The 14,583-nt window shown below is 29.2% G+C and overlaps 1 protein-coding gene across 1 annotated transcript in view; it reads right to left on the bottom strand.

Moving 5' to 3' along the window:
- LOC142327632 (uncharacterized) overlaps positions 1-8,521 on the bottom strand; it is a 43,467-nt gene extending 34,946 nt beyond the window's left edge. The window contains exons 1-3 of the mRNA XM_075370840.1: positions 8,254-8,521; positions 5,817-5,960; positions 1,502-1,595 (exon numbers count right to left, since the gene is read on the bottom strand). Of these exons, the coding sequence (XP_075226955.1) occupies positions 1,502-1,595; positions 5,817-5,960; positions 8,254-8,379 (364 nt within the window). The 5' untranslated portion in view covers positions 8,380-8,521. The remainder of the gene's footprint in view (positions 1-1,501; positions 1,596-5,816; positions 5,961-8,253) is intronic.
- Positions 8,522-14,583: the final 6,062 nt, after the last annotated feature.

Genomic DNA, 14,583 nt, shown 5'->3' with positions numbered 1-14,583 from the left:
ATCTAAAGACACACTTTAAAATAATCCCTACCACAAATAATCATGACTACTGCCTGTAATGAATGATGACACAATGGTTTATGTCACGTGACAAATTACATAATCTTATAAACATTAAGGCCACTTGTACAAAGTAAAAGCTGTTTAAGAGAATAATTTATTCACTTTCAATTTACATATTCAAAAAAATATAAAATTGATGCACAAAAAAATTAACAGAAAGCAAAAAATTCAAATAGTCAGGTAGTATTTGTAACCTAATGGGCAAAAATCCACTGAATAAGATTAAGAGGATCCTGGTTAAGTCAGGATACACCATCCATAATAACATGATAGTTCCAAAATCCTAGGAACACCTTATCTCATGAAATAGCATCCTGGAAATTTAAGAGTATAAAGCAAGGATAAAGTGAAAGCAGCCGAAGGCATGTTTAATTACAGATTTCCATAGCGCTGGAACCAAATGATATAATACTTACAACAGTATAAAAGTAAACACACACAACAGGTTATGTTAACATTGCCTACAACTTAATAGTTCCACTGCAATAACTGGAACATCTCAGGGAGCAGAATCTTGAAAACAGAAGTGTAGAAGAATGGAAAAGCTTTCAAATAAATAAAAAATTTTCGATACATTCCAAAGGTTAAACAATTTGTTTATATTTGGGTTTAGATGGGATAACTGCATCTTATTGGAATTCTATCGCTGATGTCCACAATATATTAACCATTACTTGAAAGAATAATAAATAATATTTCACAACATAACATTTCAGAACAGAAAAAAACACTTTCTGTTTCTAATAATATTGGACTGTCCATATTATCATTTATTCTATCTCTGCTATTCTACATAAGTAAGGATCCCTCTTATGCAGGATCTAGCTGAAAAGTTTCAAGTTAAGATACCACCCAACTCTACAGAAGGGCAAGCAAGCCTTACCCTGTTTCTAAACAGCCATTTTATTCACCGAATGAAAGAAAAGAAATCTTATTCATTATTTGTTTAAGTTGCCCAATTACTAAATAGAAATATGCTGCTCCCATCACAGATAACTCCTAAAATTTGTGAGAAGGATGGCATGCTTAATGTATGGAGAAGACCTTGTAACTATCAAGTGATGTTATGTTAAATCTTGAGCACAGTTTTTCTCTACAGTGGTCTTTTCCTATCACAAAATTTTTTCATCGTCAATAACTTCTTTCCCATTAAAAGTTCAGCAAGTATATTTCAGACGTTGCTAATTCTATATTACTCAGCTATCCCTGCTAGCCACCTTAAGTATTCAAAATCCCAGTATATTTCAAAGATAAAACAATCAATTATTGATCTTTTATACTCTTAAAAGGACACGTCACAAAAGTAAAATTAAAAAACTTAAACTCAGTAAAAAAGCATAAAAAATAAATAGTACAGCTTTTTAATTTTAAAATGAAAAACTATATCGCATTGCTTTTCATATTTAACTATAATTAGTACATAATACAAAAGACTTACCATCTCGTTTCTCATACTCTTCAGGTGACATTGTGTATTTCTCAATATCTGATTCATCTTCCAAAGCCTTCCTAAATTCAAATGAATCTTCAATCTAAAAGGTTTAAAAAAAAAAAATATTTTCATTAATATAAATAATAAAATAAATTCAGTAAGTTTAAACTCTCACTTCAACCAGTTATAATTTGGAATTACTCAAAGATAAAGTAAAATGACGTGATTTATCTGACCTGACATCCAGAACAATGAACAAAGTTAAAACAGTTAATAATTGCATTATTACATCATCCAAATCATAATTCATTGAACCTAACTTACAGTCTTGTAAAATAACACATAAAAGTAAATTTACAATCCTCATTACTCCAAAAATTACAAAACACCAATGATATGCAAGATATGATAATACTATTTTAATGCTAAACCCCTAACAGACAGAAAAGAAATTGTAATGCTTGATATAATGAATTACACTAAATAACTGTTGTATTAAGTTTTAACCTAAATGCCTATGCAAGTCATTTATCCACTGCTAATCCCCCAAGTTTTAGACAATAAACCATCTTTCAAAAACTAGATCAATGCCCATGTTTGTAGCTTATTTCATTAAGAGGTTATGTTTTTTTTGTTTTTGTTTTTTTGTGAAATGGTATTATAAAACCAGACACAGTATCAGTGGGAATCTCAGTTGTGTTCCCACTTAGCTAGCAAAACTAACATTCATATAAAGAGTAAGCAATATATAAGATACAATGCATATGAATAGTGCATACATATAATGAAGATTTTCCCCAAAAAATGACCTACATGTAACAAATTTTTCTGAAAAAACTTTCCTGTTGTGACATGAAGCTAGTTACTTAAAACCAGACTGGATAGATATTAAAATCAAAACAATACAATAAGAATAAAAATAAATTTTATTGCATAGTAAAACTATTTTTTTTTCAACCAATATAATCAAAGCAAATTTATTTCTGCTTTAATGATAAGTATATGTCACAAAAAGAAGATATAATTACCATGGAAGTTGTAACTGAAAGTATACATTAAATTACAAACCAGTTTTTTTAACCACATTAATTGTATTCGCGCATTATTATATGAAAAATAATCTACTGTATTCAAAAATTTGTACTATGTATTACATCTCAAAACATGATTTTACTAATAGACATCCACAAATGCACAAACACATTTTTGTGAAAGATCTGCTCGATTACAAAATATAAGTATTCAAAACTTATTCTATCACATATCAATTGGTCAATACTATCATATAGCAAGTTTGGCAAATGAGAATCACTATTTGCGATGATGTTAATGTTTAACTGTTAGGAGTGGAATTGTAATGACATAAATAGTACCAACCTATATCTCTCTGAAATACCAATGACCATAATAATAATAATAACAAATGTTATTACAATTCAACTGTTATTACAGCTGTTGTTGCACAAATGAATTACAATTGATTTACTGCCACTCTTCTGTAATATTCATTATCATCTACACAAGATCAGTGTAGCTTTTCTAAATAAGTTTTATTATTTTCCTGTGGTTTTGGTTTTAGTTTGATTTGATGAATTTCTCAATAATTTTAAATTTGGCGCAAATTCATTTTTTTTAAATCTAAAAGAAAAATTTCAAATGTATATTTTAAACTAATTGTTCCCACATACTAATCCTTTGCCAAAATGATGTTCCACATTCAACTGGCAGCAATAATAAATCAGAGTGACTCCAATGCATTATCATATTTTTACCATTAACTCATGTTAGTTCAAATAAGTTAGTAAGTTAGTTTTAGAGAAAATAAGATATATTTTATGTTAATATAAGTTATGTTAACATAGTATTATACAAATTTTTTTATGCATGTGATATTTTTATCCCCTTTTTTATTCCTGCAATATCCTCTGGGGAAAAAGGTGCTCTGTGAATGCAGTTTCTTGGTTACGTTTGTAGTGTAATATCGCTTCTTTATAATTGGTTTTAAAATGTCTAACTTTTAAAATAAGATAAAATATTTTTATCTTCATATTCCAGGGACTGTGAAATTAAAAGGTTTATTTTCTTTAAATAATATTATGATCACTAATTTTGAAATTGAATTAGATTATGAATTTTTTTAATGTATACATTAGATTTATTTTTACATATAATTTTTTTTTTTATTTTTATATATTCACATTTTTATATTTATGTATACAATAAAGAGGTTAGAATAATAAAAATTTATAGATTCAACAAAAGAAATAGGGACTACCGCCGTACAATATTTTTTATTTATTTTTTAAATGGAACCATTATTATTTTCTTAAACGGACCAATTGATAATATTTTTAAATGTTACAGAGAACATTTCTCTGGTGATGTGGCCCTGCATAAGATTTTCAGTATAACTACACAATTTTTCATTTTTATCAGTCATTATTGGATTATTGTAAAATAATGATAAATTGCCTGATATCTTTTTGATATTTTCAAATAAAAATTCAACAAAGTTATAAGGAAAACTAAGAGTTAAAAAACAATACACCTTCCAGAAAAACCTAAAGTTAAAAACTTTAAAAAGTTATAATCAATTAGCAGTTGTCTCTCTCTCTCTCTCTCTCTCTCTCTATATATATATATATATATATATATATATATAATCCTTTTCTTTTAATAAAACCAAGACACAGGTTCCTCACCTTTTAGTTGCAAATTTTAAATAAATATGGAACCAAATAAATAAATAGAACCAAACTAACGTAAAATAAAATAAAATAAAAAAGGGAAAAGAATAATAATAAAACCAACTTAACAAAACATCAGTTTGTTTTTTTAAGATTTTGCTATAACATTAAAATAGTATCATCAGGTAATCATTTAAAAATTTATAATAATAAAACAGATTATATTTAATTACATTTAACGGCTACAGATTCAAAAAAAAAGGAAAAAATTAATAATCATTTATCTTAAGTTTTATGTTTATGTCTACACATCATACAACAGACTAAAAGTATAATTAACAAAGATAAAATTATAATTTTTTATAACATTTTTAATGTCAAATACAAAATTGATAAAAATGCCATGCCATTTGGAAAATGATAGTTGCCAAGGGTTTATTCCTTTGATATATTTATTACTACAAAAAAATAAATTTTATAAGATACAAGAAAATTTCAAATATTGGCTTGTGTCTCAATGTTCTGTACTGTTGAAGAAAAGGATTACATTATCACAGAAATAAAGTTTAGAAACATCTTATAAAATAATTGATGTGGCTAGGCTTATTATATTTTAAAAAGATTTTAATATAATTACTTAGAAGTAATCACATTACATCTTAGTCAACCGAAGAATAATTAATCAGATTAAATTTATTTCAAGTCTATTAAAATGATTTTTTTTTTTATTACGCGATCTCATTTTATTTCATTTCTATTTTCAATTTAATTGTATTAAATAGTCTGTAAATAAATATAATTGTTTTTATTTTCTGTTTAAATGCAACCATCTGTGAGAGTTTGTAAACAACCTGTGTTGTGTTTACCTATTAACAAACATTTTGTCATTTTTGAATAAAAACTTTTCTATCACAACATAATCACATGAATTAATGATTAATAAGTCATTTAATTAAGTAATTCTTTTAAAAAGACAATATTCAATATCATTTTTAACACATAATGTTTTCTACAGATAAAAAAAAATTGTAAAGACAAACAACATAAAACATTAATAGAAATTCAAGCCAATAAAGTAAAGAAAAACATTATAGTCTACAAACCAAAAAAAAGCTTCTATTTAATCACTTGCAGTTTCCCGTAAAAATAACTGAAATAAAATGCAAAGCCTAAATATTAAATAGGACACAATTTACAAACAGTATCAACTGATTGTTCAGTGCATAAACATTTTCCATAAGAGAATTTTTTTTTTTTTTTATTAATTATAGTATGAATGACCCCTTGAACAAAAAAAACTGTCTAAAATAATATTATAATGATGCAATTTCAAACTATAATTTAATATATTTTTTACATCTGTATTTTATGTATTTTTTAAAAATTATTTCATAATTTAAATTAATTATTAGTTAAATCTTTAATATGAAGAAAAAACCTAAAAAAGTAATACTTTAATTAAGAATAAAACCTGGTTTTCATTACAGTGATTTGTTAAAGGTTAAAACAATACAGTTTCTTTTTAAGCACATAACTGTAATAATTCAGCTTTCATAAACTGGAACCTTTTTGCTGTTTTTATGAAAACTAAAGACTAACAACATAGCATAAACTAATTCAAGAACAATACTCACGTGAAGTCGCATTCCATCATCAATATGATAAGAACCCAATAAAGATTCATCATTGTCCAGAACACAAACAAATTTATCTTCACTATCATACACTTTAATAACCATTGTTTCAGAGCTAGCTCCTGTAGTGATCTCCAATTTATTCTGTAAAACATGAAACAAATACCAAAAATAAAATATTTCTTTAAGGCAAGATTTGATAAATTTGTATGTATATATATATATATATATATATATATATATATATTCATATTTCTATTCAAAGAAATATGATGATAAGCCATCAGGCAGTATCTTAAGTTAATCCTGTGAGTAGCAAACTGTATATTAATGAAAAATGAACTCAAAAATTAACTTGTGCCAATTTTTATATGAATAAAACTGCAGTAATACAGATCAATAACCTATAAAATCCCTCTTATCCCTACCCAATTAATATTTGGTTTTCTTATTCACCCATTTATATATCATAAAGATATTAGCTCAAAATGTTAATCATACTATAATATTAATCAGCTAATTACTAAGAAAGTAACAATCCGTGTTAATGATTGTATTTAGTTTACTATTGTTATTTATAATTTGTATATTTAAAATGTAAATTAGACAAGGCTAGCAAGCATAGGTATGTTTTAGATTATGCTGATTTTTATGTATTAATGAATATGTGTATCAACAAAACTTATGCTCATTTTCCTTGCTAACTTCATCTAATTAAAGTTAAAAATACAGATTATTAATAATAAAAGTGATATTTAACTAAATACTATAATTAACATACAAAATTGCAACAGAAACTGTGAAAAGGAGCAGTACTAAAGTGCAAATCAAGCACTCCCCCCTCCCCTAAAAACAATAGTATTGAATTTTTATCACCCTCCCTCCCTTTTAAGTAATTAGACCTTGAAACCAGCAGTTGAAATTCCATCAAGCAACTTCAAGGAACTAAATAAATAGAAAAAAAAATAAATAAGGGAGATTTTACTTTTTTTTTATATATACCTAACCATGGTTCTAAAGATAAAAAAGTTGATTTTAGCCATTTGTAATTTCATAATACATGAAAATGAATATTTAATTCTGTTACTTAAAAAATGTTTTCTGAACTTTGGAAAAGTCTTTCTATGAGGAAAACTAAAATATCTTTAAAATTATAGCATTCATCTAGAATGTTAATTTTCATCTATTGGCAGTTAATAAATCTACATCCATTATGATGACCGACAGAACATTTTTTCTTTATGGTTTCACTCTGCTGAAGAATACTAGAAATTACGATTAAATCAAAAGACAGGTCATCAATTAAAACATACAGGTCATTTCTAAACTAGGTGGTTTCATAAGGAATGGCCATTTTCAATTTAAAATCAATGTACAGAAGCAATTAAGAGTGAAATAATATCACTGAGGTACAGTTTTAAGAAAAAAAACATGGTGAAACAATTCATAATAAACATACCTGCAAATTTAACGACTTTCAGAATAGTGCTTAGTCACTTAAATGATATGCGGTTTAAGAAAAACTTAAATCCAAAAATGCATTTTTCTTCAGTAAGAACATTTATTTTAATCACTACAAAACATATCTTTTATTTATAATTTTATTACTTCCTCAAAAGTTCATTGAGTACTAATAACTCATTGAAAATAAGACAAAACAATTACACTTTATGTGATAAATCACAACATATTCTTATTTTAAAATACATCAAAATTACTTACACTTCATTGTTTTTATAAAACAATTAGATCTGGTGCGGAACTTATAGTGTAATAATTTTATTTATATTAAGTATGGTAGCAAATAATTAACAGATGTGTCAAGAAGGGAAGACCAATACAAAAGTACCATTTAAAGTAAACTTACTGCAACTTTTAATTCAATCAGGACTCTATATCTGTTAGACATGTTTGCAACTTCTCTGCATACGTAAAATATTTTTAATCATATTAATTACTTTTAACTTTCAAATATTATTGCTTAAGTAAATAAAAATTAATGCTGTATTACTTCATCGTAAAAATGTATATTGTTTAATAACTGCATATGGACGCAAAATAACATACTAACTTTCACGCATACATGAATTACTATTAAATAAAAATTCTGCCGTTAAAGGACGCTACGGAAAATCATGCAAGTCAAATCAGGATTACGCCTATCGCCAAAAAACCGAAGACTGGTACACCCTCAAGAATTCAAACCAAAGATTGGTCCCGATTACCTAAGTTCCGAGTCACACGTTACAAGAGTTCAATTTGTTAGTGAATTCAAGATTTCGGTGTAAGCTCACATAAGTACGAGTGTGTTAAAAATAGTAGGGACGCGGCATGAAGGGCAAAATCAAGTAAAAATTAGATTTACAAAGATAAAACAAATTATAAAAGCAAGGATTAAAACGACTAATTACAATATTCAATAATGGAAAAACCTAACCTTTACTTCCTTAACAGTTAATTCTTTACTGTAGCGTTTATCCACTGGAATACATTTTTCATCCTTCGATGTACTAATCCAAAGAGACAGTAAGTCACCCGTACTGACTTTATACTTAGTCGCCATGATCAATGCGAAATTATAACAAACAAATAAGGTCTACATTAATTAAATATGCAGCACAGCTTTGATACGACAGAAAGCAGAAAAAATTGACAATATGGCCGAATCACAATATTCCAGTGGCATAATTTCCCGATATGTCAAATCAGTGCCTCTTCGATCTTGTTTTAGATGTTTTAATTACTTCTTATTTTTATAATAAGACAAAAATAGATAAAAAAATACATAAAGATTTTGATTTAAAAAATGTATTAACATGAAATGTATAAATACGAATGTATTAAAATGTATAAGTCGAGATATTTATATCATAAATTATAAGAAGTAGCACTAAAGTTTAATTGCTGTTTGCATAATTTTTTATTTGTATCTTTCACAAATAAAAATCATATGATAAGAATATCGTACGTACAAATTTCAAAACCCTTTTTAATGCGTTTTGTAGTTTGAATGCACACGTTTTCCGTCATAAATATGCTAATCAATAAATGATTATTTTAGATTATATTACTTCGTAACAGATGACGCAGTTCAAAATAAATTTAGTCTTCGCTCAATTAATAAATTAAATACAATATTTAACCATATCTGCTTATTAAATTGTATTTTGTTTCTAATATTATACTTTATGAAAAACACTGCAAATTTTGTTTGTTTGTCCATCCGCAATGGAAAACGAAGGTACCAACGGATCAACATGGATAATAGGCAGTAGTAAATAAACAACATTAAAGTTACATTTCATTAATTAATGAATTGTTTTCAGTTTAAAAATAAATTTATAACAAAGCCTGCTTATATCAGATAAAAGGTCATACGTGAATAAATGAAAAGCCACGTGTAAAATAAATACAATAATGATAACTGCAAAACATTACTTCTATTTTATTACATTCATCTTTACAAGAATGATTCCTTAAATGCGAAAATTGACAGATTGTGGAACGAACGTTGATGTATTTTTTTAATTTTTCAAGCATCATTTGTTTTCAGTAGTTAATGACAAATCATTATGGAACACTATACGCCCCAACAGTGTTTATAAATCATAAAAATTTATAATCAAAATATGGAATCTGTTACAGCTTCGTGATATGATGTTCATAATTGGCCAAATAAAAACACTTCATAGTTTGGTTAAAAAATTTGAAGGGAATTTTCTCTACTTGATGTTAAAAAAGTAGGTTCACAAAAGAAATGTAAGGAGTCAATAGAATATTGCTGATATAAGTGCAAGTGTTCATGAAAATCGAAATTTATAGCCTTCACATTATTCACAAGAATTGGGCCTTTCTTCAACATGGTGAATTTTACACCAAGATGTTGGTCCAGACCAATATAAGATTTAATTAACTCATGTGACCATTCTTTGAGTAGATGATTTGTTGACAGGACTGTAGAGCAGCTCAGTGAACCCAAATTTTCATCAAGAAAAACATCATTTTTTACTTGATGGCTTTGTAAACAAGCAAAATTTACATATTTGGCATGATGCCAATTCACAAATGACTCACTTGCATCTGAAGATGACAATTACATCTGAAAAAATCACTGTTTGGTATGGATTATGAGCTGGTGGCATCATTGGGCCTTTGCTTTCAAAAATGACCAAGGAGATGTTGTTATAGTAAATGGTGTGAACACTATCAAGTTTATGATTCTTGTGATATATTGTTTGAAAAATTTTTTGACTGAGATGTGATTTCAACAGGATGGTACATTGATCTCTATATAACTTTGTGGAGATCCCATATATTGGAATTGGTAAAATTTGAAGCATAAACTGGCACCACTAAATGAGTGGTACAACTAAATAAAATGAAACAGCGCATGCCCAGTTGTAAGAGTAGGGATAAAACCACGTCTAAAACTGTTTTAGTAGAAGTGTTCTGATTTTTTTATTTTGAACATCTCTGATCTCTATAAAAATTTTCTACAATTGTCTGTAAATTTCTGCCTGTGATGCAAAAATGACTGTTCTTTTTGTTATCTGACTTGAGTAAAATAAACATCACTACATTCACGATTATAGTCACAAGCATAAAATGATTTTATTTAGTTCCCAGCCACTCATTTTGTGGCACTGGAGTTTGCTTCAATATTGAACACTTAATTCGTATTTTCTCCCTCTATGAATCATGAGACCTTGCTGTTGGTAAGGGGGCTTGAGTGCTTAGTGACACAGAGTAGCTGGACTGAGGGTGCAACCATATCGGAGAGGTATCTGTTGAGAGCCAGACTAAGGAATTATTCCTGAAAAAGGGCAGCAGCTCTTTCAGTAGTTGTTAAGAGCGTAGGTCAGGACGACTTAAACAGCCATATCAACACCACTCAGTTCACTGATACTGCGCAGCTGAAAGCAATGGAAAATTACAGCTGCGTTTTTTTCCAAGAAAATGTAGCTCTGCATTTTCATATAGCAATGATGGAGGCGCCTTCCTTGGTAAAATTTCTGGAGGTAAATAGTCCCCCGTTCGTATCTCCGGGTGGGGACTAAGGAGAGGGTCATCAGAAAATTAAAAAATAACATTCTACGAGTCTGAGCGTAGAATGTTAGAAGTTTAAAAAAGGTTGGTATGTTAGAAAATTTAAAGAGGGAAATGAATAGGATAAATATAGATGTAGTAGGGATTAGTGATGTTCGGTGGGAAGAGGAAAACGACTTTTGGTCAGGTGAGGAGTAGGTTTCATAATGAACAAGAAGATAGGGACGAGAGTAGAGTATTTCAAAATGTATAGCGATAGAATCATTGTAATAAGGATAAAATCAAAACCTAAACCGACAACGATTGTTAACGTCTATAAGCCTACAAGCACCCATGATGATGATGATGAGGTAGAATGTGTATACAAACAAATTGACGAAGCAATTAAATACATAAAAGGAGATGAAAATTTAATAATAGTTTGACATTGGAATACAAGCATTGGAAAAGACAAGGAAGGAAATATAGTGGGTGAATACGGGCTAGGCAAAAGGAATGAAAAAGGGGACAGACTTATAGATTTTTGTACAAAGTATAATTTAGTAATTGCCAACACCAAGTTTAAAAATCATAATAGAAGAATATACACATGAAAAAAGCCAGGCGATACTGCAAGGTATCAGATAGATTATATCATGGTTAAGCAAAGATTTAGAAATTAACTTGTTGACTGCAAAACTTACCCAGGAGCAGACATTGATAGCAACCATAATTTATTGATAAGAAATGTAGATTGGCGTTTAAAAGCCTGAAGAGAAGGTGTCAGATGAATCTGTGGAATTTAGAGAAGCTTGAGGAAGAGGAGGTAAAGAAGATTTTTGAGGAGGACATCGCAAGAGGTCTGAGTAAAAAAGATAAGGTAGAAAATGTAGAAGAAGAATGGGAGAATGTTAAAAAGGAAATTCTTAAATCAGCAGAAGCAAACTTAGGCGGAATAAAGAGAACTGGTAGAAAACCTTGGGTTTCAGACGATATATTGCAGCTGATGGATGAGCGTAGAAAATATAAGAATGCTAGTGATGAAGAAAGTAAAAGGAACTATCGGCAATTAAGAAATGCTATAAACAGGAAGTGCAAACTGGCGAAAGAAGAGTGGATTAAAGAAAAGTGTTCAGAAGTGGAAAGAGAAATGAAAATTGGTAAAATAGATGGACCATACAGGAAAGTTAAGGAAAATTTTGGGGTACATAAATTAAAATCTAATAATGTGTTAAACAAAGATGATACACCAATATATAATACGAAAGGTAAAGTCGATAGATGGGTGGAATATATTGAAGAGTTATACGGAGGAAATGAATTAGAAAATGGTGTTATAGAGGAAGAAGAGGAAGTTGAGGCGGATGAAATGGGAGGAACAATACTGAGATCTGAATTTAAGAGAGCATTAAAAGATTTAAATGGCAGAAAGGCTCCTGGAATAGACGGAATACCTGTAGAATTTCTGCGCAGTGCAGGTGAGGAAGCGATTGATAGATTATACAAACTGGTGTGTAATATTTATGAAAAAGGGGAATTTCCGTCAGACTTCAAAAAAAGTGTTATAGTCATGATACCAAAGAAAGCTGGGGCAGATAAATGTGAAGAATACAGAACAATTAGTTCAACTAGTCATGCATCAAAAATCTTAACTAGAATTCTACACAGAATAATTGAGAGGAGAGTGGAAGAAGTGTTAGGGGAAGACCAATTTGGTTTCAGGAAAAGTATAGGGACAAGGGAAGCAATTTTAGCATTCAGATTAACAGTAGAAGGAAGATTAAAGAAAAACAAACCTGCATACATGGCATTTATAGACTTGGAAAAGGCATTCGATAACGTAGACTGGAATAAAATGTTCAGAATTTAAAAAAAATTAGGGTTCAAATACAGAGATAGAAGAACAATTGCTAACATGTACAGGAACCAAACAGCAACAGTAATAATTGAAGAACATAAGAAAGAAGCCGTAATAAGAAAGGGAGTCCGACAAGGCTGTTCCCTGTCTCCGTTACTTTTTAATCTTTACATGGAACTAGCAGTTAATGATGTTAAAGAACAATTTAGATTCGGAGTAATAATACAAGGTGAAAAGAAAAAGATGCTATGATTTGCTGATGATATAGTAATTCTAGCTGAGAGTAAAAAGGATTTAAAAGAAACAATGAATGGCATGGATGAAGTCCTACACAAGAACTACCACAGAACAAAACGAAAGTAATGAAATGTAGTAGAAATAACGAAGATGGACCACTGAATGTGAAAATAGGAGGAGAAAAGATTATGGAGGTAGAAGAATTTTGTTATTTGGTTAGTAGAATTACTAAAGATGGATGAAGCAGGAGTGACACAAAATGCCGAATAGCACAGGTGAAACGAGTCTTCAGTTAAAAATATAATTTGTTTACATAAAAAATTAATTTAAATGTCAGGAAAAGATTTTTTAAAGTATACGTTTGGAGTGTCGCTTTATATGGAAGTGAAACTTGGAAACTTGAATCTGAGTACCTGAGAAGAAAAGATTAGAAGCTTTTGAAATGTAGTGCTATAGGAGAATGTTAAAAATCAGATGGGTGGATAAAGTGACAAATGAAGAGGTGTTACAGCAAATAGAAGAAGAAAGAAGCATTTGGAAAAATATAGCTAAAAGAAGAGACAGACTTATAGGCCACATATTAAGGCATCCTGGAATAGTCGCTTTAATATTGGAGGAACAGGTAGACGGAAAAAATTGTGTAGGCAGGCAATATTTGGAATATGTAAAACAAATTGTTAGGGATGTAGGATGTAGGGGGTATACAGAAATGAAACAACTAGCACTAGATAGGGAATCTTGGAGAGCTGCATCAATCCAGTCAAATGACTGAAGACAGAAAAAAATGTCTCAAACCAGAATTTCCATATTTCAGCCTTCATCAAAGATGTAACATTCCTGACTTTATTCTTATATGTAATTGATGAAAATGATAATTGAGCCATAAATTTTCTAAAGAGGAAAAGATGGCATTATGATAACACTATTTGTAGTTAAATTGAACATTATGAGGTATTAATAATTCATGTTATGGTCAGTTCCTTTTGTAATCAGTTATAAATTAATGACTATTGACTGTAGTATGAAAATAATACACCAATCAATCATTTCATTTTGACAAAAGATTAGCTTAAACAATGATAATGAAATTGATAATCATGTAGTAAAATTCAACCACTTCAGTCATTCTAGATGTCAGATGTATAGAGTTATCCTAGTTAAATTACCAGTCTCAGCTCAATACTTCTTTCTATCAGTTCAATCACTTCTCATTAGAAACCTAAATAAAATGAAAACTCATCAGTATTTCACCTGACAATACTCCTTTTTCCACAGCAATTTGTCCACAGTCACTTGTTTGTGTGAGTAAATGATTATATATTCTGCTCTTTTTAGCAGAATTTTTTTTCGACATTATTTCACCACTGTGTATGTTAGAATAAAGGCGATTCTTGCTGCTAAAATATTTGGCATTCCACAGTTATAATACTGTGAAGTTAGATTGTAACACACTTTTTACACGGATTTGAATACTAGATCGTGGATACCGGTGTTCTTTGGTGGTTGGGTTTCAATTAACCACACATCTCAGGTATGGTCGAACTGAGAATGTACAAGACTACACTTCATTCACACCATCCTCTGAAGTATTATCTAAACGGTAGTTACCGGAGGCTTCACAGGAAAAAGAAAGAAAGAGATTGTAAT

Source organism: Lycorma delicatula, chromosome 7, assembly GCF_047948215.1.
Source record: "Lycorma delicatula isolate Av1 chromosome 7, ASM4794821v1, whole genome shotgun sequence".
In the NCBI taxonomy this organism is placed as follows: Eukaryota; Metazoa; Arthropoda; class Insecta; order Hemiptera; family Fulgoridae; genus Lycorma; species Lycorma delicatula.
The sequence above is the reverse complement of the archived record's forward strand: the minus strand, read 5'-3'. Positions and strand labels throughout refer to the sequence as shown.